The sequence below is a fragment of the Vidua chalybeata genome, chromosome 1 (assembly GCF_026979565.1).
Source record: "Vidua chalybeata isolate OUT-0048 chromosome 1, bVidCha1 merged haplotype, whole genome shotgun sequence".
Classification (NCBI taxonomy): domain Eukaryota; kingdom Metazoa; phylum Chordata; class Aves; order Passeriformes; family Viduidae; genus Vidua; species Vidua chalybeata.
The window spans coordinates 5,548,453-5,576,410 of record NC_071530.1 but is presented as its reverse complement, the minus strand read 5'-3'; the positions used below and the strand labels follow the sequence as shown (position 1 = coordinate 5,576,410).

At 41.0% G+C, this 27,958-nt stretch overlaps 1 protein-coding gene across 1 annotated transcript in view; it reads right to left on the bottom strand.

Annotated features, from left to right (window-relative positions):
* The window catches only part of LOC128786511 (sodium channel protein type 5 subunit alpha-like), a 207,029-nt gene that overhangs the window by 35,373 nt on the left and 143,698 nt on the right, over positions 1 to 27,958 (bottom strand). Inside the window, exons 19-21 of the mRNA XM_053939812.1 lie at positions 19,665 to 19,823; positions 12,738 to 12,858; positions 3,476 to 3,630 (exon numbers count right to left, since the gene is read on the bottom strand). Coding sequence (XP_053795787.1) covers positions 3,476 to 3,630; positions 12,738 to 12,858; positions 19,665 to 19,823 — 435 coding nt within the window. The remainder of the gene's footprint in view (positions 1 to 3,475; positions 3,631 to 12,737; positions 12,859 to 19,664; positions 19,824 to 27,958) is intronic.

Below are 27,958 nucleotides of genomic sequence, written 5' to 3'. Positions count from 1 at the left end.
AGGATGACTATATTTAGGAGGCAGAATATGACCCTTGCATTTAGCCAGATAGATCTTATTGCTAATGATGACAAATTGGGTTATTAACCTGCCTGTGTTATGGAGTACTGGAGTTCCCTGGCTTCTGTTCAGCCATCACATTTCAGGTGGCTACAGCTCTCTGCCTCAAGAAATGCTCATTATTATTCACTTAGCAGAACAATAATATTTTAAAGGTCAAGGTATCTATCTCCCCATCTCATCTGTCTCTCCACCTAATCTCATGCATAGCATTATGAAAAGAGTTTCAGTGTCTGTATCAAATACGAGCAACTGAGTAACCCCTTTAAAATATTTAAGATCTAAACCAATATGCCTCCCAAAAGAAAGAAAATAAAGATGTCTCCTAGTTTAGCCTTCACTTTATAACACAAGGCAGAAAAAAGGCAAGATCCTGGTGTCAGCTTTGCCAATATGCAGCCTGTTTTGGGGTTTCTAAGTCAAATTATGGTCTGCTTCCCCGGCTACTTTTGCCACTGCTGTTACACAAGCTGCTCCCAAGTCCCTGTAACCTGGAAAACCCAAGCTGTGACATATTACTCTCATCCCATCGTGTGACCCAGAGCACTTGGCAGCAAGAAACATAATTTGAGAGGGTCTGTGCTAATCATCTGAATTATCTGCATTTACATATTTCCAGATCTGTAGCTACTTTCTGAGAAGCTTCGAAAAGTTAGCAAACACCCAGTGCCTGGAGATACAAGAAGTGTGGTACTTGTCACTCAGGCAGTCACACTGCTCTTTTGCCTGCCAGGGAACAGTAATTAAACTGACAAGAAAGCTTTGGCAGCCCGTGCCAAAGCTTGTCCATTTGTCCCCACACTTTGGGGTGACGTTTTCGCTGCAACCCTGTCTCCTATCTTGCCTTCAAAAATGATATTTCAAGGGTGTGAAAGAGCTGTTGGAGAAAGCCTGAAAACAATGCACAGATTGGAGTTTATCACTTCTCGTAGGGGCTCACTCACTTTGTCAGATGACTTGCTGTACTTTGCAATTACTGCAAAAATAACAACAAACCATTTAAAGTGATTTCCTCCTCTCCCTCCTTTGCTCTCCCTACTTTCTACTAACTTGTCCAAAAGTACATTTTGTTTTGTCTACTAAAAGCACACTGTCAGTGAGGAAGCAACTTATTAAGGGATGAAGAATGTGCTACCTGGACACTTCTGTACTTCTGGACAAGCTATGGACCCAAATGACAAAATTCTGGTGCTTTGCATTTTTTCACGGTGACAACTGATGAAACCTCTGCCATATAAAATATCACTTTTTTTTTTTTTTTTCTGTTTTGCTTTGTGTGTTAAAAAAGAGTAAAGCAGGATACCTGCAGTGTTATCCAAAAATACTATTAAAAAGTAGGCTTCTAGTTTGGGTGCTTATGGCTTAAAATCTTAAGAGAGGTTTTTGGATCTTCTGCAGTAAGCTAAAGATATATTTTGATGGTTTAACCACATACATACATATATAAATATATATATATATATATATTGGCTTAAAGGTATATATAGCTCTTTTCTCTTAAGAACTTAGGGTGTCCCAGAGATGCAGCCAGATGAGCTCTGTTTTTGGAAGAGAGCAACCCAGAACACCAGGAAAAAAAAATTTGTGTGTTGCCTCCAACATCTCCAGTCCAAATACTGAAGCACGGTGCTTATATGTGAGAAAATGCAGGATAATTTGCCCTTATACAGAACTGCATTGGCTAAATTGAAAGCTGCAAAAACTAAATGAATGCATGCAATTTAAATTAAATGAGCTTTATATTGCAGTCTTCAGTTATCTAAGGCACTTTTAATTACATATGTAAGGAAGTGTATTCATCTAAAGCATATTATAGCAACTGACATTCCCCCTCTAAAATGTATTCAAAAATTAACATTCTGATGCTCAAGCTGGTGCAAAAACTGTCAGAGTCCATTCATTTCAGCAAAGCTGTGACAATTTTCAGAAGCCTACTATTTACCCAAGTTTTTCAGCCTCTTATTTTTCATAATGAAATAAAACCCCCTGGGTGACATTTCAGCCAATCCCTGGTGCACCAGGAGAACAGTCCATTTCTTTCATTATTTGCATCAACATTTATGTATTTCCACTTTCCTCTCTCCCTTTAGAGACTTTCTTTGAGCTACATAAACTCAGGATTTCTGTGTTTTTTCCTCTTTTTTTTTAGGCCACTGATAATTTGTGATGCTCTTCTCTGGAGTTTCTTCAATTAGCCCATGTCTTTCCCAAAGTGCAGCGCCCAGAGCTGAAGCCAGTGTTCCAGCTGAGGCCTCCTTGATGCCAACTGGAGTGGAAGAACAGGATAATTTATGCAGCCCAGTGGGGTGGTGGGCTTTTGTGCAGGGCTCTGATGGAGTTTATTCTGTTTGTTGCCTGCTCCTCCTCCAGTTCTTTTTAGTAAATCTGCCCCCTTACAGCCATCCTTCATCACACCTTCCTGTTGTGATTATTCCCAGTGAGGGGAAGCAGGAAGATGGTGTTTGCCTTACTGCTTAAGGCAGATCCACCCACTTGGCTGGAGACAATCCTGACCTCTGGAAATGCATGGATAACCTGTCCAAACATGGCACTGCCTGCAAATTTAATAAGTGAATTTCTTACTCCGTCATAAAGGAGATGACCACCAGACTAAAGCCTGGAGAACTCTTGATACACATCTCTGCTCTAGGTCAGGATGAAAACCTGGGAGAAATCTCACCAATTCCAGGGACATTCCTGACATGCAAAAGAGAAATATAAATACACCCCTGTGAAGAGCCCAGGGCTGAAAATACACAGAGGATAATTGCAGAATGCAATGGGATCTCAGGAGGAGAGGATCCTCTATCAGAGTCCTGGGCAATGACCAACCAGTGTCCATAGACACGTTCACCTGGACACAAACAGGGCCTGTGCAGGGAAGGTACTGAGTGTTAACCTAAGGTATATTCAAAACAGGAATACAGGCACCCACTAGCTCCATGAGCAGCACTGATTCAGTGCCTTCTGTGTCTTTTATAATTTTGATTTGCTGGTTACAGAATGTGCTATTAAAAAAAAAAAAAAAAAAAAAAAAAAGAGAAGAAAAGGAAAAAAACACAAAGCCACCCCTGGAGCAAAATGCAAGCCTCCAGATGGGAACTCTCATGGAGAAGCAGCTATGGGATGATGAAGCAGCAGTGCTGGCAAACTTCCTCACACAGACTTCCTCAAGGATTTTCTTTTCAAAACATGTGCAAGTCAGAATTTTATGTCACAGCAGAAGGAAGTTCCCCACCATATGGTAATGACAGGTGAAACCAGAAGAGCTGACAACCTGTTTTAGCCCCAGACAAAATGCTTTGCTTTGAGAAATGACCACTAAGGGCTCATAAGATCTTAGAGACAGCTAAACTGGAGAACACTGCAGACCCATGCCCATTTTTAAACAGTTAGGAAATGTTGTCACATTTACCAGGGCTCCACTGCTCAGCAGGATCATGAAGATGATGAATGTTTCAAACCAGTTGTGCTCCACAATTCTGTAGCAGGTCTTTCTCAGCCTCCACCAAATTTTGCCTGGAAATTTTGTGATGTCCACTGAACAGCATGGGAAGAATCGCACACAGACTGTAAGAAATAAATCAAAAACAAAGGAATTGTTAAAAAAAAGCCTATTTAATTCTTAAAGCTGCAATAAGAAGCTGCTAAGGAGCATTTCTTTTAGCAATAGACTGCTGCGCAGTGTCTTTCCTCCCTCTTGTTTCTCACAAGACCTCTCTGCTCTGCCTTCCTTTTCCCTCTCTCACTCCTCTATTAAAAACATTCAAAATCACTTAAAATGTGTTCCAGGGAGTTCTCCCAATGATTTTTGTGATACAGAATATATTGGCCATGAGTCACCAGTGCCCTAGGTCATTCAAAAAGTGTTAGCTGAGCTCAGGCAGCACTTCTGATCAGGACTAATAACTCTAGGAGGCTATTAGTGATAGCTTCCACATCCTTTTGAATGGAGGAAGGTTATTTTCTTGCTAGGATAATACCACTGGAATTACTGATTAAAAGTGGCAATCTGATGAAAGAGAGATGATGAGAGGAGGTGCTACAGTGCAGATGGGACCAATGTGCTGAAGAGACTCAGGCAGCAAAAGCAGGAGCAGATTTTGATCTCTTGGACTCTCATTAGCTTAAATAAGGCATTAGGACAATCTTGGAATTATACTGAGGCAGTTAAATCCCCTTTGATGTCACAGAAATTTAGATATCTGCTCTATAGCAGGATCCCCAATGATGCTTTGTAGCACTTTCTGACCTCAGTGACAAATAGTGTGTGATAGATAAGTGCTGTGCTGGTAGTGGGGCCCACATAAGGATTTCTGATAGGCAAGACCATGGCCATTTTCAGTTTCCTTAGCAACACTCATTTGTGTAGCAAAAAGATATTGTCATTGGTAACAGACAGATCCATCTCTCCCACTTCAAAAACACCATGTGCATTGCCTAATGCTGGGCAAGAACTTAAAATGGTGTGAGAGGGCCCTGGGAGCCAGGAATTGTCCTGGTCAATCAGTCTTACATCAGATAATCTGACCCAAATGTCACATTTGCTGATGAGAATGACCCTCAAAAACTATTTTATTTTCAAAGAGCAAGCTCCTTACCCTACATTTATTCCATGTGTTGCATAGGAAGAGACTTAACTGTGCAGGTTTATTGACTCCATCATGAGAAGAAAAGCCACAGGCCAGCTGCTTCTATAGCTGGAAGGTGGCCAAGGTCACCAACATGACTTGAAACACACAGACAGTGCTCAGAAGTGACAGGGGAGGGCGTCTCACCACGGTGATGCAATGCAGGGTTTTTGTGAGTAGAAATAATATTTAGGGGAGGCAGCTTGGGGAGGAAAGAGGGTGAGTGCCAAGGTTACAGAGAGAGCAGATGTTGCTAATTCAAGGTGGCACAACTGAGGCGCCTGAGCTGCCTGTGATATGGAAGGAGCTCAAGTGCAGCTCCTGGGATGTCAGGATTCCCAAACAGCTGGAATGTGGTGGCACAGGGCTCTGCCAGGAGGAAGAGAGCTGCTGTGGTGCTCCTGGCATTTTCTGTGAGTTTTTATTATCCCAGATCCCTCCTATGCAGCAGCAGAACTGTAGGATCCTTCGCAGAGGGAACTACTCCCAGAACTTTCCCCCTTACATTTCTGAGATTTTGGTTAGGTGTAGGCTCTTGGCTGTGCTAGGTTTTGGTGTGGGACTAAAAGGACAATAAACCAATTATGTAAAGATAATCATAGCATGTAATTACTTGTTCTCTAAATGCCTGCATCACACAGACCCACAACTTCTCCCAATTTACCACTGTATTCTGGAACTCAGAGAAATTCTGGACTCCATTGAAATACACAAAATTGTTCAAACTTTTTTAGAAAAGCATAATACTGGGAGAAGATGGAAAAGTAAGAACCAGCTCTCTGTCCCTTTGTAGGTCAGGTACCACTTCAGCAAAGGCAAGAATTATCCTCCTAAGCACTTCAATCCCAAACACTAAAGAATCAAGGCAAGCGATAAAAGGACATCATATTAGTCACTGCTTTTTGCTAAAACCAGTACAATGCTCACAGCTGGCAGTGCATGTGGGTTTGGGTGTATTTTAGGAAGTAGGTACACAGAACAGACTTCACAAAGCAGATTCTCTGCTGAGAGAGGCCCATCAGGAGAATCCCACCAGCACAACATGACCGAGGGCACTATCAGCTGCATCTCTCAGCAGCGCTGCCAGAAAACTCCTGCGCTACTTCTCACCCCACAGCCCACATGGTCATCACCACCTTTCAGGTGTCTGGCTCACCCTCTGTGCTTATAATTCAGGGAGACTGCCCACCTCATTGTCACCCCGGCTTTGAATCAGGAAGATCAAAGGCTTGGGCTGAAATCCCTCACTTATCAAATGAGCGGCCTAATGAGCAGGTTGTTCACTCTGTAAGTTGGGATTTTTTGTGTTAAGCAGAAATCCCCCTTTGTACTGGAAGTAGCCACTGCTTGCATCCATCCCTGCATCTATCTCCTTCCCAAAACTAATTTCAGTTTGGTAAAAAAATCAGCTTTTTTTTCTTACTTAAAACATTTATACAGAAACATTTCTCTCTTTTCTCATAAGTTTCTACCTAGATGATTACTTGGCTTTTTTATCTTTTAGACAAATGCTTAGGACCAGCCACTAACAAGCATGACATGCTCTGCCATGCTCCTACAGAGTATAAATGCTCTGTAAATACTGTTGGAAAAGGTTAGAATCTCCCAGGAAGTGGTTTTCCCCACTGTAAGATAATTGGATGAATCATTCCCTGGAGGAGTTCCACTACACAGGGAGCCTACATGATTACCTGAGCCCAGGCACTGCTAAAATTAGGGATCACCTTCATATTAGAAACTAATGAGCAGGGCACTGTGGGTTCCAAAGTCACTTCATTTGTGATGGGAAATACTTACAACACAGTTAGACCAGGTTATTACTGATTCAGCTGGCTTCCATCTGATAGTCTACAAGTACAGAGAGGTATTTTTAAAGACAGAAAGCCAGGTAGCCCCACTAATTTTTTTTTTTTTTAATGCTCTTTGATTACTTTCATGCAATTTCAATCTGAAAAAAGAGTCCTAGTTACTGACAGTAATACCTTGAAAAATCCAAAATAGCTTATCAGATGAGTCAGCCTAAAATCACAGTGCTATTAAATCCCATACTTTTGATTGGGCCCAATGCAGAAATGTTTAGACCAGATTCTGCTACAATTGCTAATGTCAAGCAGTACTTCCGTGAATAATTGTGCTGTCTGCAATTCAGATGAAATGCTGCCTTTAACTATTCATGAAGAGAAAAAAGAAAGAAAAAAAAAAAAAAAAAACACTGACCCCAAACAGGTCTTTTAATGAATTAGTAGAAACCTGTTTCTATTTAAATTTTGTGATTTTTCCTTCCTGATTGTACTTTCATGCTTTCTGGACTCTTTCTAATGCTGGTAGCCTACTGCTCTGGTCATCTTGACCTAAGCTTACATGTTGAGTTAGAAACTTCACTTAATCAAACAGAAAAAGTTTACTTGGCCTTGGTTTGTAGTCTAAAACTTTTTTTTTTTTTTTTTTTTCCCATTTCTGTGAAATCAAAATATCAAAATAATTTTGATGTGTCTAAGGCATGACCTGGAGAGGGTCTGGTCAATCCTAACTCCAGCTGTTCCTGTAACATGGCGGGTGGTCAGCAAAGCCCAGCTTTGGTGCATTTTTATCCACACGAAGGAGAATATTCATTAACACCTTTTACCACAGCAAGTGTCAAGGCAGGAATAAAACCTCTGGCATTTCTTATGACAGTTACTCATCTTGCCTGGTCCAACAGATTTGTGCTATCCCACTGAAATCAGTGCTGGGAGGGGATAGGTTGTGCAGAAGACTCTGACCACCTTGTGATTTTGCCAGGGCTTAGTTTTCCCACTGTAATTCGTGTTGGGCTGCATTGTTTTTGAGAGAAAACAGACTCACTTCCACCATGGTCTTTTGGTTGGTAGATTACTGCTCATCAGAACACAGAAGAGCAGAAGAAGTCCCCCCAAAGGGTTGAATTATTTAGTGGTAAATCTGTGAAGCTGTTCTAAGCTGCATCTGTGGCCAAGTTGTCCAAGAACAAAGTCTGTTTTCAATTGACATTTAGATATTTCATACCATTTCTCATAAAACAGAGTCCTATTTACCAAGAAACTTTTCCAAATGCATTAATATACCATGATGTTATTTACTTTTCAGTCATATTTCATAACAAGGGAAATAGTCCCTTCAGTCATTAGGGTGTCCTATAGCACAAACTGAAGATTAAAATATATCTTATAAAAAAAAGAAGGAGAAGGAATTTAATATACAATGCAGTCTGTGTAAATATCCCTTTTGTTCCATATTCACATTTTCTAGCCTGGTGCACTCTAATCGTGGAGCTTTTAGATCTGATTGCATTACCTTGGTGCATGGGGAAAAAAACCTCTTTGTAAATGTGGGAGTTATACTGCAAAACCTTCCTCCTCAATGCCTGGCAGCCAAGCCTTCTGATTTTAGGCTTATGGGCAAAGAATTTACAAATCCACTGCTTGTTCGCACCAATATATATATATTTAAATTTTCATAAAATTATTATTTTTGCTTTGGATGGATTGGGCTGCTGGCTCTTTCAATAAACCAGGAACACCAATTCATTTTTTCCATTCTGTTGTCCAGCAAGTGTGGTACCTTGCGTTCAAACCACAGCAATTTTGTGAGTGCCTTTACACAAGAGTTCTCAATTATTGGGACATTCATTTTTAGAACAAAACAGTATTTTTCTTAGCTTTGAACGCTGGTTACAGCATTGCTTGGTTTGACACAAAATACAACTTCCTAAGCATGAGCTCAAACAGGTAGGTATTCATAACATGGGTTTTATATATATATAAATATATTTATATAAAACCCAAGCTGGGTTTCTAATGACCAGTCTGGCTATCTGGGTATACACAAATAAGAGAGCAAACCCAATTGTACCCCCTTTGAAAGACCCCAACTGTCTCCCTGTGCTGGAGGGAACATGAGCTCAGCAGACTCTTCTTATTTAACCCTTTCCTCATCTTCTGGCCCTGCTACTAACTCACTCAGGGGGGTTGGAACAGCATGACCTTTAAGGTCCCTTGCAACCTGAAGCATTCTATGATTCTGTGACTGCAGAGCTGCATTTTATAGTGTGAAAGAGAGATTTATGATCACTGTTTCCAGCATTTGGGTACCTGAGACACATCAGGAGATCTGAGATCTTACTTGTGTGCTAAACTGGGGGCTGCCAAGAGGGCATCTGACAAAACCAAAGCCAGGTGTTTTTACCCTTCCAAGGGCTTTACAAGGGTACATTTCTTGTTTATCTGCTGCTGCCCTCCTCAAAGCACATCATCTAGGAGGTCACAAGAAATAGGAGTGTGATGCCTTGGAGCAAAGGCAGTGGGCAGCCTGGCCTACCACTGATGTCATCCGTGCTCTGAGTGAGGGGGTGGATGAGTTTTAAATCTAGAGGTCCTGTCCAACCTGAATTAATTTAATTCTGAAAGCATAATAGGGCTCTAAGAGTCTTACGATGCCTGAAAATTGTGTCCAACATAATGCCAGCATGCTGTTCCTGGTGAAACACAGAGTATCTCAGGTATGACAGCCAGAGGGAAGCAATACTTTAAAACTTGGGTTTGATCCATGATTTTTCCTAGGATGCCAATAAGCACATTTTGTTGAGCTTGGCTTGGTTTTACACAGCCTTTAAAACTCATCCAGTGGCAGTCCCCATAACTCTCTTTAGACTTATTCCGTTTAATGGTCTATTTTTTTCTTCTCTTCCCTTTCTTGCTTATAAACAGCCGCTCTCCACGGCTGGGAAGGGCAGGACACAGATCCCACCACTAATCACAGCAACTTCACTTGGGCACGTGGCATTTTCCAGCTGACATTTGGGCGTTTTAGGAGCGATAATGGCTCCTGCCATGGTCACATGGAAAGATGGTTCCGGGCGTCCTTGGTGTCACGAGTTGTGACCAACCACGCGTTGAGCGAGGTTGTTCATTCTCGCATGACCCTCTGGTGATATTCCCTTGAGACCTCTGCCAGCGGTCTGTGTCCGGGGAATTACGCCTAAGGACTTGGTGGAATCTTTCTCCTATTAGGGTCTGGGAGAGAGGAGAGCACTGCGGCCCGAGGGCTCTCTTTGGACGACCTTCTGTGAGACACAGAAGATAATGTCCAAACAGGGAGTAAATTTTGCGGCAGAGAGCGCATACCAATGGAGGTAACAGGACTGGAGTGTTGCAAGGCATCTGGAGGAAAAAGTACCCAAATAGCTGGCATTGGATAAATGTCCCTTTCCCATCAACTGGCAACCAGAAATGGTCTCTCCATTTCTATCAGGTTCTTCCCAGCAATACTTGCTAGCTGCCAGGCCTGTGACCCTACCTTGCCTTCACATTTCCTGACCCAAGAATGTTCCCTGTTGACCCTAATCAAAGCTATTTTGAGATGATAACACATTAACAAGGCTCCCCAAGAAAAACGACCTATGGCTTATCTGGGTCACCCAACTCCCGGAAAACTGTGACCTCAGCAAACTTTCAGCAACTATTTCAAGAACATGCATTATCTTTGTTGCCTTTGTTATCTGAAAAAAAAGGGCCTGAATCTGGAACATATTTGTTCAGGACATAACCTACGCTGGATGTGTTGAGAAATGTCATAGTTTGAATTTAGATAGCTAAAGAAGTTAAGAAAATAACCCTCCCCCTCTCCCTCTTTTTTTTCACATAGTCCCCTTCTTTCACTAATATTAACTCTCATACTCCCAAATATACCAAATATTGTTGTATCTCTTTATAAAAAGTCAGTAAAGGCAGGACTAGATAAACCTGCCCAGTGCACGCCTTTATATATTTTCATTTTAGTAGTTTAAAGTCTTGTCATCTCAGCTAGACTTAGACTGCTGTTTGTTGGCTTACTTGGTTTTAAACTAGACTGAAGTGACAGCTGCATGAGGTTTAATTGCAATAGTAAGTTTGGGCAAAAATATTGGAAATATTTATTAGCAGTTGATTACAGGAAAACACTTTGTTTCCCTGCATAAATTAAACCTAATGTTAATGTCGTTGCTGTAAGAATCATTTGGACTTTCAGTTTATGGCAATTTGACTTGAAATTTTATGAGCGAATAATCACGTTGTGTTTGTGCATTTTTGCCAAATCCACGAGCAATGTGATCACACTTAGCCAAAACAGTAAAGCCTGAAAAATGTGCATGGATAATATGCACTGCACAGGAAAGGAAATAGATGTGTTGAGGAGGATGTCACCTGAACCTGCAGGTGTCCCTGGACACCATGCACTGGGCTGAGGGCTGGGAGCAGGCTCTCCTTCAATTCCCATTTAGAGCTTAAGGCTCAGCTGGCTGCATCCTGGGAGAAGAGAAAAATGCTTTGACTTGCACATGCACTGGTGAGGAACTAAGAGAGATTAGGAGTAAAAACAAAATGCAGGACCAGGGGTGCTCAGGAGGAAGAGGGCAGGAGCCAGAACCTGGGTGGAAGTAACCCACAGCAAGCTTGGGGTTCAGGCCACAGTGCCTTCATTTCTGCATTTCTCTGCTGCCAGGATGATCAGCAGGCTTCAAAGCTGGTTAAATACTTCCAGTGATCCATCTAGAAGAGCCCTGCTTGCTACCCTGCATCTCACAGACAGCACTGAGGAAGATATGACAAACTGGGTTGGTTCCATTGTGGTCCTGCACCGTGGAATTTCAGGTAGGTCTGGTTATTTTAAGAGAGATCAAAATACAGAGTGCTGCTGCACTGGGAACTTGTTGTGTGGTGTCTGCCTCATTTCTTTTAGAAAACTGCATGGTGGTAGTGGCCAACCACAGTTTCAGAATTTCTAAACTGGCATCTGAACAGCACTGGCTTGTTTAAGCATCTACAACATAATCACTTTGCAGGGCACAACAGAGATTGCTGCTCACCAGCCCCATTAAGAAATATATTGTGAAAGAATGAAAACACCAGATCTAATTTCAAAATGTTATTGCACAGGCCTGAATAGTTACACCATGCTTTCTTCTGTCAACTGCATTAATTTTTGGCTACTGCTTTTAAGCAGAGCTGCCAAAAAAATGTTTAGATCCTAGGGACATTTGTAAGCCCTGCAGGGCTCCCTTACCTCATTCAATCATCTTTCTCACAGAGATAGAGATGCACATTTTTGCTGACTTCAGGGGCATTCATATACCCAGCAAATCATCTCTGTCTGATCCCATCTGAGCTGCTCTGTTTTTGTTTATAATAATGCTTGAATTTTCAAGGGACTATTCTTACATTCAGCTAACCCTGTTTTTCCCAACACAGACTTATAGGAAAACAAAAAATTTGACTGAGATAATATTTGGAATAGAACTCACTCTGAGAAGAAATAACTCAGGATGCTATTTACTTTATATATTTATTTTAACATAGATCTTCTGATGTAGCTGGGTTTTACATCTGTGTTTTGGAGCAGGCTGGTGTTAAAATATTAATAAAATTATGGTGAATTTCAGTATTAAAAGAGATATGTAAATGTGGTCTGTTGTTATCTAAGATAATTATGTTAAATACCCTTTACATAGCAGTTCTCTGACTAGATGAAAGTTACGGGATGTGCTAATCTTGACACCCTTTAAAATAAATGGAAGAGAGTCCCTGAGTCTCATGAACTCTCCAGACAGATTCTATGAACTGCCTGGATACATTTAAGCAATGGAAACATCCTGATCTGGTCAGCTCTTTGCCAAATTTGATCATTCACATATATTGGAAGTCAAAAATCTTCATTGGCCAAATGACAAAAATCAGCATTTAAAAAAACAAAGAAACAAATAAACCACCCTTTATGGCACAAATTACAATTTTAAAAGCCTAAGGCTTTAGAAGCTGTGGAGCATTTTAGAGTATGCTCCTGGCTTATCTCACCTTGGAAATCCAAAGACTAATGGTAACAAGGGACTGTGAGTGTGTGTTTGCAGCCTTATAGTGCCTAAGAAACAAAGTGCATCCAGTGAAATACTACTGCAAGCAATCAGAGCAACATGGTGAGAAGGTCAGGGGATGTTCAATAAGAGAAAAGAAGGTTTCTTGCCCCAGCATTGCAGTGAAACATGCAGGTTCTTACCTTCAGGGAAGCAATCTTCAGGCTCCATCAGCTCCTCAGCAAACTCGGGGATCTGCTCCAGCAGTTCTGCAGGGTTTGTCAAATCCACTGTGCTGCCTTCAGAAAGACTGATTTCATCAAGCTTGTTGCCAACAAGAGCAAAGATGTGGAAAACAAATTGATCAGTTGCCCCGAAGGAAGTATCTGGGTTGTCATTCCACTAATGAGCACCCCAGCTGAAGCCACCACAACAGAGACATTGCCATGCACTTCCCAAGGTGCCACTCCTTGGTGACACCCTGAGACCAGGGGCTGACCCGTCAACAACAACAACTTAACATACACAACTTACTTTTTGAGACAAAAGAGAAGCAAACCACAGAAAGGGAGTGAGCAGCCGTTGAATATTAATCACAGAATCTTAGAATGGTTTGGGCTGGAAGGGACCTTCAAGATCATCCAGTTCCAGCCCCCCTGCCATGGGCCAAGACACCTTCCACTAGACCAAGCTGCTCTAATTAATGGTAGGTGGAACCTTGGAGTGATGGATTTCATCAGTTTGACATCCTGAAGGCTCATACCTTTGGGTGGGACCTATCTCCTGAAATGCTGAAGGATGAATTGGATGACCTGCCTTGGGTTCCTGTCTTTTGGGCCTCATTCCTCAGGTTCCTCGCCCACAGCTGGTGGGTGAAATCTGCACCTGCTCAGTCAGGACCATGCTCTGGTCCTGCTGACAGCCTCTCCTCCAGCGTCCAGCCACAGGAAGCTGAAGTACAAATATCTTGAGAGGGCTCTTCCTCCTGTCTCACCCCTCACCTAACTTCTTCTCAGCACATGACATGGCCCCTTGTCTTTCTGCCACACCATTGTGATCTCCAGGTGATGTAGGAGGAGGGGCACATGGCTTTTAGAAGTGTTTCAAGGGCTCTACCACTTTCCTGAAATATTTGACACCATCATCTTAGGTGCATTGTTTAAATTCAGTGTTTCTCAGATCCTCCTCTGCAAAATGGGGCAAGAATATTCCCACTCCCTGAAGCATTGGTTGTCTCATCTATTTAGAGCAGGAGCTCTCAAGCAGATCTGGGTAAAAAAAAATTCAGGGGAATATATTATTTTCAAAATCTGTTTTGAAGGATGAACTCATGATTAAAAGACATATGATAGACTATTCAGTAAGTCACCCAAATATGAAATAGAAATTTAATTTCAGGTTAAACTTTCCTTTAACAGAATCAAGACACTTTATTTAGAAAAAAAGAGGAAATGTCTTCCCCTATTTTATTTTGCTAGCTAAAATAAAGGATTTATATTTTTTGTTAATCCAAAATTAAATTTTACTTGATTTACTTTTAAATTTTACAAGCTAAATAGCTTGGCCAGTAAAGTGAAAGACCTGATATTTACACCAGATAATGCTCTAATGCATCCAGTTTGTTTCTGAATGTATTAGAGCATTATCTGGTGTAAGTAGGTAATACCAAAGCTGGTATGGGTCATGGCAATGACAAATAGCTCCAAGCAGGAGAGTGTGTCATTTCTGAACTGGTTTACTCTCTTCTCTGAGTTCCCACTTAAAAGCTTTTGTGCTTTATCTTGCAATACTATTGCCTTCATTTTAAAAAATGAGGGCAATAATACTTACCCACGCTTTTAAACAGCCTGTGAGATAGTTATATGAGAGATGGCACGTACAGATAAAGTATTATTTTCATAAGCATGATAGTGATGGAGTAAGAGACTAGGCACAGCTTTATATATTTATTATTAATGTGAAAATGGGTCCTCTGTTTTCCAGCATACACAGTCAATGCAAAATTTATAGCTGAATTCAGAGAAATGCTGAACCTGGGGTAAAATGGGCAAGACTGAACATTCCAGCAGTGCTTGCAAGAGGGGGTGGAAGCTACTTGTTTGCAATTAGCTGCAGCATCCAGAAGGTCATAGTCTTGGCTAGGGTTTTTAATGCTGTACACAAAAGATCTGCAAACAACTGAGAAGAGACCTTTTAAAAAGAGAGAACAGAAAGAACAGAACAGGTCCAAGATACGGATAAAGCTTCTGAAAAGCCATATTCAGAATGCAGCTGTTGTATAGAGCCCATTTCCTACAGACTCACAACAGTGTATGATGGTGGAAAAAATGTCATCCCAAGTTCTAGCACAGTCGGAACTTTATGATACTGTTCATCAGGGAACGCATTTAGTCATTACGTGTTCTGTTATGAAGATGTCAAAACAGAGATCACTGAAATAGTCCTAAATCATATGCAGCTGTAGGATGTAGAAAATAGGGGTTCCAATGAGAAGAGAAGCTTTGTTGGGTGTAATTCTTAGCAGTAGCCAGAAATAAAAAAAAAAAAAAAAAAAGTGAGAGCAATGTCAGCTTGATAACATTTTCAACTAGAGAGCTGGATTTAGCAGAGACAGGTTAGGAAATTCACAGAACAAAATACAATGAAATTATCATAGACTATTTAGTTATTTATCAGGAGTTTCCAGGAAATATTAGAATCCATCAGTGTCAAAGGGAGGTGGGGAACATGCAAGGCAAACAGACAGGTTTTCTTCTGAAAAGCCTTCAAAGAAGAAGAGACAATGAACATGGATTCAGAAAACAGTAGATGAAGGTTTGAGGGTCTGAACAGGGACTAGAAAAAGGAGCCAGACATATGAGAGAGAAGGAAAAGATTAGGGAAGATTCTGGGAAGAAAGCAAAGGTTACTCTTTGCCAGAAAGGTTAAAGTAATTAAGAAGGTTTTCATGAACTCAGGGAAGAGTCAGGGACACAAGAGCAATTGATGAGGGGAAAGTAGCTGATCAAAATTCAGTTGTCTAAGAAAATAAACACTTCTTAAAATCATCCAACAAGGGGATCAATAACAAGAAGGGGGAGAGCCTGTTGGAATTAATATAAATGTAAGTAGAGAAATAGCCAGAAAGCCTATAAATACACAAACCAGCAGATCCAGGCAAGGCACGCTGCAGAGCATAAAGGGATCCAATACACCCAGTTAACACATCATTAGCAATCAATAGTGAATGCTCATGGAAAACTGGAAACGGCCCAGGAGAGCAGCAATAAGTAAACACAACACTGAGCTGAGAGAGGAGGAAAAGGGAATAATCATGGGAATCACAGATCACTAAACACTTGCTGCAGCCTGTGATTAAAGTAAATTAAATAAAGACAGAGAGGAGGAGAGAGCTTACTCGGAGTGAAATGTCATAGACATAAAGGCAGTGAGGTGATTCTCCTGTGTGCTAAGAGAACTTTGCACAAACAGGGTGAAAAGAGCTCAAAAAGAAGGCAAAAAGGACAAATACAGAATGTCCTCCTTCTTTCTTGGAATAGGTGAGTGGAGGAAGTGTGCCAGGCAGAGGCAAGGGATCTATCAGAGACCCCTTTGGAAGGTCTTCCCCTGGTGCATAAATTCATGCTGCAGAAGGCAATTTTTAAAGTGTTTGTTGATGGAGTGACTGTTTTAAGTACCCGGACAGGGCTTCCACACCCACTGCTTGTGCCTGTAATAGCAGCAAATTGATCTGAAAGTGTTTTTCAAAAAGCCTTTAGCAGTGAGATGCTGAAATCTCATCGAAAGCTGATGTTTGCTCAAGGCTTAGCCCTCTTACCTCCCTTCTTCTCTGCCTCACCTCTGAAAATCAGAGCCTTAATCTATCAAATTGACATATGATATATAAACCTTAAGAAAACAGTTGGATGAATGTTATAGAAAAGCCTACTTTTAAAATAAATTGTAATTGGCTCAGGTTCACCCATTGCTGTGTGGAGCAAAGCCATTCTAAGGACCCAAATATAGCACAAACTTTCCCTTCAGAGGAGGAAATCTGTGGGGATTAGGGTCAGCATTATCTTCACTAAACATACAGAAGGGGTCTTGACTGATACAATCCTCATGTTAGGTGATAATATTAAATTGGAGAGAGTATTGAAATCGAGGAAGCAGAAGGGAAAAGAGAATGGAAACATGGACAGAATATAACAAAATGGGACATGATTTTAAAAAGTACAAATGGGCAAGTTACAGGAAAATTTCAATGGACATTTTGGAAACCTGGAGTAATATTACAAAAAAATAGATGTGTTTTTGCAGTGGGATATAATAATGTAGAAAACCGTATGAAAGCATCATGTCTAGATACTGAGATATTATTTCTTCTTTTACAGTTCTGGAATACTGTGCTTCCTTCTTGGCAAAAAAACCCCGAAAAGGAACAGTTGAGGGAGTTGCAAAGAAAGAGGTAAAAAAAGGCAGATAAATGGCTCAGAGATATTAATTTACAATAACTGATGAAATGAAAGAACAATGGTGCATGACTTCAGGGGGTAAACCCCAGACAATAGGAAGCAAGCAACAGTCTATTAAAGTAAATTATATTAATTCATACAAAGAGACTGATGGATAAAACTGGTAAAAGACTGTAATGAAATGGCACTTTGAAAGGGAAGAAAAAAAGGTGAGAAAAGGCTGGTATTTAAGGAAATATACCCAGGCATGAGATATTTCTTTTTAGCAAGTGAATTATTTTTGGTAAATGAAGAAATCTAACTTGCCTGATCCATTTAAAGCCAGATTCCACAAAGTTGTGTGAATATTTTATGGGTCAGCATTTTGGCAGAGAAAGCAACCAGTTTGTACTCCAGAGTCTTCTCTGTCTGTGACACCAATGATTTTATTTCTACGGTGCCTTTCTGATGATTGATATTGAATGAATTTTTAATCCTATAATCTATCCTTTACTGACACCAGCAGTGTTTCACTCAGACACATCAGCATTTCCTGTCACTGGCAATCACTGAAAGCCCTGCCTCTTGGGCATACCAAATCTGTTACTCCCTTGCAGTTGTTGGCTTTATTTGGCCAGTTGCAACTTCTTGGGACATTCATCAAAAATATGACGAGCGCGTCCTTGCGTGCTGGCACAAAGATCACTTCTGCACAGGGGGACCGTGGGTATGTAATGTCCACACGAGATCTTCCAAAATAGCATCCTTTGGGCTTTGCTCTTTTGTGTTGGCATTCATAGCCTCGTGTGAACTTCCGTTTGATTTCAAGTCATCCCTGGATTATTGCCATGTTCCTCCACCTCTTTCTAAGCAGCTGCAAATAGAATCAATTATACTCTGCTATAGAGAGGTGGCATTTGTGTCTCAGGACCCTTTGAAAGCTGAGGGAGGAAATGGGGATTATTTCTTTATCACGATGTTGCTGAATATATCGAGGCTAGAATGTTCCTGACTTATCATGACATTTTGTTATAGCACTAAAGAAGGACATAGTTTTCTGGCTTCCCTGTTAGGATCACAGGGTCCATTTGTCTTGAAAAGATATTTAAACATGAAGGATATCTAATCCCCCGAGAGAAAAATGCCTGACATGGTCTTCTAATTCCTTCTAGTTATAATGCTTCTTTACATTGTTCGAAAATTTTGTACTTCTTTGCTAAATATACATAATTTTTTTTTTTTTTTTTTTTTTTTTTTTTTTTTTTTTTTTTTTTTTTTTTTTCTTGAGACCAGGATATCAAATATTTAAGTCTCCTTCCTCTAAATTCAGGATGTTTTCTTTCTGAATACGAATATGCCAAGAAGTACTCTGGCAAGGATTGCCCTTTAAAGAAAGGCTTCATGGCTGGAGGATTTCTGGTTCCTGTGAGTGGAATTTATCTCACCTAAGTGTGCAACCTAAGTGCTCCCTTTATAGTTAATGGAGAGAAATGGGCACTTTTATGAGATCTGACCTAATGTAAATGCTGATTTTAGCTGGAGACACATTTACCTGCCTACATTGTCTAAACAGAGGCCTCAGATGACAAGTCCAGATGAAGATTGTCTACATTTAGTTCAGTAAATTCCACTCATATGACAACATGAATCAGCAGGCTTGGAGAAGGGGAGCCCTGGCTCTGGAATGGGTCTTTTTCCTCTTATCCTGTCAAAATTTCTTCAAGGGATTGCTCCTGCTGGACACAAACTTGCTGGCAATTTTACAGCAGAACTGGGAAAGGTGTGATGTGTGTGAGTACTGTGCCATCCTTTCCTTTTCATCAATTTTTGTCCCACACAACAATCCCTGGTTCCAATCTCAAGCAGCTGTGGAGTTCTCCAAACTCCCAGGACATTCCAAACCTCAATTTCTTGATTTCAAAGAGAGGAATCCATCAATCTCTAGTAATAAAGGCAATGCTATATCAATAAATTCTAAATCTGAAGGGGAAGAACCCCTAACAAGTCAGCAAGGAGAATACAGGCAATTACACAGCCTGGAGTCACTCAGTGTACAGTACAAACACGTTATTTTTGATATTTATGTTTATAAGGACAACATCATCCTACAACTTGAAAATAAATGTCAATGTGTACACATCAAGAAACAATTAATGAGCAGCACTTTGGCCAAATCAACTAAATAATACCAAGGCTTGCTTTTTATTTAGTACCTTCACATCAGCTACTTAAATTGTCACACCTTTCTTGCGTGTGACAAGAAAAGAAATTTTAATCTGTGACAGAGAGCAGATGCCCTCCAGTGAACTCAACATTCAGGTCTGCCAAGTCAGCAGATGCCATTCCTAGAGCTGCTTTTCAGTGGGAAATCACACGCGCATTTTCTCCTAAAATGAGACAGTAGCATTATGGATGATTTTGTGGTTGTTTGTTTTTTTTTTTTTTCCCAAAAAGCCTCTTACAATTCCATCTTAATTTATAATGCACGTTTTCCAAGCTTTCCAATTATTTTTATAACAACAAAATCCTCTCTCTTCTTTACTAAGACTGTAATACCTATTACACACTATTGCTTTCCTACCCCTTGACAAACATGTATTTTTACACACATAAACCCCACATAAACCAGTGGCATGCACTACGGAGCTGGTGCAATGAATTTCATGCAGTATCAGGTAGGAAAGTTGTTTGTGTTACCTCTTTTTGCCCTACTGGAGGTGGTGGCTCAGCCTTCAACTGCTTATCCACGTGCAACTCACTTAACTCTTCATAAATCTCAGAGTTCTGACTCCGGACGCCTGGGCTTTGGCATCGCTGCCCCCTCAGCTGCAGCTGCTTTTCCTGCTGGAAATAATCCTAGATGGGTTTATTTTCTTTTTCTTTGATAGCATGCTTATTTCTTAAGGAGAACTCTCCAGCTAGAAGAGAAAACAGCCTGTACTATTCTCATCAGGGGACGACATCTTAAAGAAAATGGCAAGAAATGAGATAACACAAGTTTATGTTGCAAATTTTGAGCTTTAGCAATTTGGATATGCCAAGATATATGGCTGTAGAAAATAGACCTAGAAATAGACCAACTTTTTTTTCTGAGCTTTTGTTGCTGAGGTGGGAGGAAATTCCCTTGCCATCTCCATTTTGAGCCTGATTTTGAGACACAAACTTCCTCCAGTGACCTGAGGCGCAGAGAGAGGTGGCTGCCAAATAACCAAGGAGTGTACCCTGAAAATTCAGAATCAGGTGGTGACACTCAATGTAAAAGCTGGAGAAAGGCACAAGGGTGAAACCCAATATTGTTCTACAAGTCTGCTTGAAACTGTGTGAAAAATCCCCACGCCCAGAGAAGAAAAGATACACATTGAAGGGGAAGAAAATGCAAAGTTCACTGGAAAAGATAAAAGATATCTGAAAATAGATATGGAGAAACTGCAGGTAAACACGCAAATGTACGAGGCTCCTATTCAGCAAAACACTTAAGGCTACTTTGCACCCACTGAAGCACATGGGGCTCAACCACAGGCTGAAAGGAGAGCACACTCTGAAGCACTTCCCTGAAAGGGGATGGACTCTGGAAGCACTGCAATAATTTTTTCTCTCAGTAAACACATTTGACTGGACCTTGTGCTTGCTAGAAAGCGTGGTGCCATTAAATCCAGCCGCTTCTTCCTGGAGCGGTGATTATTGCTGCTGAGCTCTCAAGAAGTTCTCCCAGGACTAATGGCAGAGGAAAGGATGTTTGCAGGGTTAGTCCCTCCCTCTGGAGGCCCAGGTTCTCTGTTTGTGTGGCTTTATTGATCCACCTAAGGCGGGGACTTCACTGAAAACTCCACAGCTCATCACAGCACTACCACTGTTCATGCCATTACTAAGGCAGCTACTAAAATATTAATAAAACTCCAGCAGGATTCAAAGGGCTGTGCTGAATTGCTTACAGAGGGACTTCCATGCTGAGAAAAAAATTACAAGCATAACCAGATTTCAATAGTAATTATTTAAACCTATTTATCTTTCATTTGTCCAGCTTTTTTCTTCCCTTTCCCTCGGCTTGACTGACATTCAGTGTTATTCAGGTATTAAGCAAATTTCCCTTCCCCAGGGAGTCCCAGACTACCTGCCTCAGTTTTAAAGCCACATCACCACAGGAAGTCCCTCAAGAGGTACCCAGAGCAGAAAAACACTTTATTCCAAATGTAACCATCTGAAAGACCAAATGACACAAAGGAAGCAGTTGGTTAAGCAAATTGCTCTCTGTATAAATATTTTTGGACTGTTGGGTTTCTAACAGTATTTTCAAATGTCGTTGTGTGTTTCTAGGAAATTAATTTAAAATCAAATTACTTGTTTCCTGCTTTGGAGGGCATGTGGTCTAAAATATATTCTAACTTTAGTAAATCAAATTATGCATGTCCAAACTTATACCCTCTGCATAGGAAGGTACTACATACAATTTTTACAAATTTTTTTGTCACACATTAGCATTGATCTTCATAGGCCAATAACCACAGGGTAACAGGTGTGTCTCTGACAAAAAGTAACACTTTTTAAGGCTTTTCAGCAGTCTTTGTCTTTGGAAATAGTTTAATATTCAGGAGAGAAGTCAATGTGGAAGGCACAGTACACAAAACTAAGGCACTCAGCCATAAAACGTTCTTTTTTTTTTTTTTAATGCAATGTGCATTCAACTTAGTACCAAGTAATCTTAATGGCATGATATTGGTTATAGCACTGGAACAGCAGAAACAATCGTTTCATGTTGAAAGTGCAACACAATCTGAGGTGGCGTCTCAAGTTCATTTATTCAGAAAGGTTGTGCACTCAGATTCACTGGAAACCGTGCACTGTAAGAGGACAGACCCTGTAACTCAGCTGATCTGATAATATTCTAATTGTTAAGCAAATTATTGTGTTAAGCTAGAGTCAAATGCCAAACTTACACCAATTCTCTATTTACTAATCCCTCTGTGTGGTACCAGGACTTAGCAACACTTTCATAGAGACTCAAGTCCAGGAAATGTGGTCCTGGCTTCTTCCCAGAAATCACACTTGTACCAAGTATCCAATGAGTTAACGTTAATTAAAACTGATTAATATATCCTGGCAAAATATCCAATGGGGGCATCACGCACATGTGCTCAGACAACAATTTGGTTCATCAACGTGTGTTTTCAGACTCGTCTTCTAAATTTATAAGCTGGGAGGAAATGAGTAAGAGAAATAGACTGTTCCAAAGAATCTGGTAGTGTAGACTGATCCCAAAAGGAGTGTTAGGGATTCAATGGAGTTTTTGCAAGCAGCCAATGGCAGTCCTGGTGAACAATTCTCTTGAGATGCAATAGTCTCAATTCCAGCACACAGCACCTGAAAACCTGAGAGCAGAGACCTGTCTGGGGAAAAGTGCCTTTGGTTTATGTTGTTTAACTTCGGGCTGTTTGCCTTTGTCCTTATTCCAGATGATTTGTTCTTCTGGCAGCAACGGCAGCAGGTCTATCTCCTGTACAGCTTCCCACCGTGGGTGGTTTACATAATTTATGTTTAATTTTTGTATCAAGTGCCACGTTGCCAAGGCAATACACATTATGTTAATATTTATCAATTCAGTCTCTTTTTTCATTTGTAAAGTAAAACCATTGAATGGTACTAAAACTTTGTGCATGCAAAGGGAGGGTGCGGAGCCCAGGACTGACCTCAGCATAAACGAAAAGTTTGCTCACCTCTGCCCTGACATGGGCCCTAAAAAGAGGTGATCTGCCAACACCATACCAGTGATTAGCACATGGAGGGGGGTGGACAGTGCTGTCCCCTCTCACGCTGCAGGCCAGCTGCAGCACCAGGAAAGCAGCTACCAGATTGGAAACAGGGCATAATCTGGGTGACATCTCAAGAGTGCTGGTGCACGGACCCACATAGTTGTTTGCTGACACAAATAAATGCAAAAGCTCCACACTGCGTTGTGTGTCTGAAAAGCACAGATCAGCTAATTGTTCCAGGCTCAAACGGGGATTAGTGCAAATGCCGCTCCTCTGGAAAGAGGACTTGCTGCTGGCAAAACAAGGCAAATACCTGTCATCAGCATGGCTTCACTTTATTCCTTCCCCATGGAAATATCATTTTTTCCATTCTGTGCAAACAAATTTAGAAAGAGGATCCCAGGACTTGCCTTTCGGATGGTGATCAGTTCAAATGGGTTCTCCTGATGCTTCTCTCACGCCCCAGATCATGACCCTATCTTGTGACATTTGTTCCCTGATTCCCTGGCTGTGGCTGTTGTGAGAAAGATGTGCAAATCCTTTGATAGCAGGAAGCTTCCTGTCCCAAGCAGGTGGGGAGGAAAGAGATGGGAATTGGCTCTGGGGCCCTCCTTCTTTGCCATTGTTACTGCAGAGCCAGAGAGCAAAAATGATGTGGATGGATGAAGCTAATTATTTTACTATTTTATGAGAAGGATAAGGGTTTTCCCTTTGTCTGGTGAGACAGTGCAAATGCAAACTGCCTTTAACTCAGTCACAATGCATTGGGAAGCTTTGATGCCATGTATCCACTCCCCACCATACTCATGCATCCAGCTGCCTCCTTGAAGACCACTTTTGAGACACTAATAGGAATTCAGGGGTGTCTGAGTTCTGCAGTCACATTCCAGGAATGACCTGCTCAGGACATTTCCAGACTCAAGAGTGGAGGCTTGTCCTGGTCCCCACATACATGCCTGCACACACTGGGCCATGCCAGGGGAATCCTCCTTTACCTTGGGATCAGAGGAGCAGCAGGAGTATGACAACAGAAGAGTCTCTGCTTCAGCCATTCATTAACGAGTGATGCTATGACACTGAGTCTCCTCAAGAAATCCAGCTCCTTTAACAGATGACAACACATTTTAACCTGCAAAGTTTCCTATACCCAAATTTTGGATACCATAAAGGGAATCTGCAGAGCTTTTCATGTGTAGTAAACCCTGTTCAGCAGTGTGACAGGGATTGTTACAAGAGGGCTGTTTACTCTGTAAGGTGGTTGTTGATGTTTGTGTTTCTCCTTGCAGACAACTATGGATTTCACAAAATTGCTGTGCCTGGTAGCAATTGGCACCCTTTCTCAGCAACAGTTTGCATCTAGTAACTGGCACCCTTCCTCTGCAAAGAAGCCAACAAGTAAATGATGGTGAAAACTGAACTGTTTATATACTACCTCCACATAAGTGGAGAAGCAAGCAGATTGCAGAGCTGCTGAAAGATGGTGAGCTTGCATTACTGCCTTGGTGGCACTTGTTTCGTGTGTAAAGTAAACAGGAGACTGCAGTCTGCGGAGCTGTCGGGCTGACAACTCTCAGATATGCTGAATTCAGTCTTTCTGAAAAGCCTTGAAAAATCTGAGCTGAAATGGGAGAGAAATAAATAACCACAAACTGGAGAAATGAATAGTTGGTTCTTATTACCAGAACAGAACATTTATGATCATGGTTCTTCTCTTTCACAAATAAATGTAAATCCTTGTAGCACCAACAAAATCAGTGCATTTATCTTTCTGCATGAAGAAAGATCACCAAATATATCAGGAAAATTCCCTTACTACCATAATATGAGAAGGGGAAGATTAGTATCACTTATTCTGCTAGGAAAAAAAGAAGGCTGGAGTGCAGCTGTCAATTTTAAATGTGCACATTTAAGGATCTCTCGAACCTGCTTTGAATAATTGCTTCTGTAATGCAGAGTTGCCACTACTCAGTTTAATGGGAAATCACAGGAAAACCTGCAGCAATACCACATCACAGCGCTAGGATTATAGCTGAGACACAAAAGGACTTGTGCTACACTGTGTTCATTTACAAGAGCATTTTATTGGCACACTACAACATTTGCAATACCAGTGTAAAGTGTGTCAAGTCCTACCTTAAGGCTGACACACACATGTATCATTTAAGACCTACAAATTCCTCATAGAGGGGACAAAGCCAGGACAGCCTAAACCTGATTATTTGAGACTGGTGATGCCCTCTCTCCATCCTTTGGCACTTGGTCCATCATTCCACTTCAGCAGGAACAGCCAGACAGCACAGCTTAGTACACTGATTTTTGTTCCATTTTGCAGCATTTATCCACCCCTCCCTGTCATTTCTCTTGTCATCTATGCATAAGCCAGAAACAAAATGGTGCAAAGTGAGTAGTAAAACATCAGAATTAGAAGGTGCTGCTCGCATTTGCTCTGTGAATCCATGTGCTTTTTATTTTTCACTTTCTTTAAGACTCAGCCTTTATAGGAACCACACTTATAAAAATCCAAATCACTAACACATGCATAAGAGCCACGTGGGCAAAACAGATTAAACACAATAATCCCTGAGTTCAGAAAAAGCAGAGTTTGTTGCCCAGCCCCTGGGTAGATGATGCCTCTAACTTGGATGTTTTTAGGTCCCAGGTGATTTTTGTGTGTGCTGTCACCTGTCAGAGATAAGGGCATGGAAGTCTGAAGTACACCTATGTGAGTTAAACACAGATCTTATCCTCCTGCTTGACCTAAGAAAGACATTTTTCCCCAAAAATGTCACAAGGTATTTGTAAAGAAAACTCCAGTACCTGCTCTAGAAAAATAATGCACCTGTGAGCACTTAGCTGGATAAAATTAACAGAAACTGGCAATTACAATTCAGGATGTCCAAGGCTAGGGCTGGCCAGAAACCACAGCTTCTCAGCAGAGGATGTTAACAGCAAAAACTCCCCTGGAACCAGCCTGACCTGGTATTTTCTTCTATTTTGAATAAAGGTGAACTAAAACTTTGCCAGACAAGCCTCATCACAGCCACTAACTGCTGGTCTCTGCATGAGTGTTGGATGCTTTGCAAAATGTCATCCCTCAGAAGCAGCAGTTCAGCAGTGTTCCTTCTTGGATTAATCCAGAATATTTAAGCCTTTGAACTCTGGCTGCAGAAGAGTAAGGCTTATTTTTTCTAATGGCTTCTGCCTTCCTGGCCCTAGATCTTTTACCACACTGAGCAACACACTGCCCATAATAAAACAGAAATTCATTATTCCAAGGGTCGACTCTTAAAACTTGTCTGAGAGGAAGAGCTTGGCAAAAAGATGGACTGCCAAAGTTAATTTATACTGTTATCAATTCAATAGGCTTAAATAGGCAGTGAAAGCGTTTCGTAAGTGTTCATTGTTCAGAGTTCAAGCTAATACCTTCTGCTAAATTGCATTTTGAAGTTTAATCACAATCTACTTTATGTTTCTTTCGGTAATTGGGATTTCTCCACAGTATAATATGAAAAACTCAAACTAATGGGCTTCTCTGATGGAAGTTTAAATTTTGGAAATTTGCCTTGGAGTGCAGTCAGTGCGAGTGCCTGAAATAACCCAGAACCTTTCACCCAATTAAGATGTTAATATTTTGATCATTAAGAAAATTTCATATTATTACAGGCAACAGCAACAAAATAATAATTATTTGAAGTGTTATTTTGGAGTATAATTAATGGGAGCAGTTTTACCCCTCCAACACACTGCCTCACATGGCACGGGAGCTGTTGGGCAACTGGCTGCTGCTCTTTTTGTCCAAAATGCTAAATGTCAGCATTTTCTTTATCAAAGGGAGAAACAGTGAGAAATGCTCATTTCTGGTCAGCCTTTTGCTCCGGGGAGGGACATGGATACTGGGAAATGGCATCCAGCAAGCTGTGACTGACTGACACGCAGTCCCGGGTCCGGGCACTTGTCCAAACGCGTGTTGTCAACTCTGCTGCGCCTGATATCGGCTCTTTCAATGCCAGCCTGGCTTTTTCCCCCCTCCTTCCTTTCTCTCCTCCATCAGCTCCCTGTGTTTCCTGCACCTTAGGCATTATGCTGTGGACAAATATGTTTGCCTGGCACCGAGAACTGAATAAGCACCCTAAAACCTCTGTTTGTGGTGTGACTGCTCCAGTCACGTCAGCAGAGATCTGACACGGGAGTTTCTGCCCCACTCTGCTGCCACAAAATAACCACAGGCTCCTTTCTACATGTAGAAGCCAAGATGAGGACATAGGTGCTTTAAATCTGCTGCTGGGATTTACAGTCCCATTTCTTTTTTTCTAATGCCCTTGCTGCTATTCTTCTGAAGACAATAAATCCAGAAATGTTCTCTTTTATTGCCAAAAATAATTAGTTCTACACAGTTTTCAAGAAACAGAAAGCAAAACATACGGCTTAAGAAGTGATATATACAGGCAAACTATGTACAGAAAAATAAGGAAACCCCCCTGTTATCTTACTTAATGATCAGAAAAATATTGGCCCAAATAAAGGTGACAAGAAGGATGCTGTAAGATTTATTGTGTGCATCATGCATGTACACACGTGGGCTCACTCTCCTCCCAGTGAGAACTGGGGAGTCATCAACAGGATTCAATGGTATTTTATCCAGTTACACTCAGAGAGAACGTGTCCCACAGACTGGAACTGCAAACAGACAGAATATAAATACTGTTTGAAAAGGGTATTAGGGTTCCTGACAGCAAAGTATATTTCCTGCAGTAAATGCTGAAATTAATGTACCCTGTCAAATAAACACATGGCTTCATGGTATCTCTGATTTATAGGTGTTAGAATTATTAGGAGCATAAGATATTGTCACAAACATTTTTATAACAAAATCTTTGTGCACTGGCATTTTTATACTAATTTTCAATAATTTCTGCTAACTTACATCAACCTGGAATATTTCCATTGGCTTTTACAGAATCCCTTCAGGTTTAGAAGCAGGTTTGTAATGAACAGGAACGGTACAATAAAATTTCCACTGTATACAAAGGAAACAGATGTGGGTCCACATACAGATGGTGAACTTTCTGTTACCTGAGAAATTTAATTCTTTTTTTTTTTCCCATCTTACAAATGATGCATCATAGCTAAAATAAACTTACAGGCTCCCTGCAGAATTTAGCTGTAGTCCTTGACTCAGTGCTATGAGAAAGCAAAACCATCATACTTTAATGGTCCTCTGCGACATCAAAATATGAATCTCTT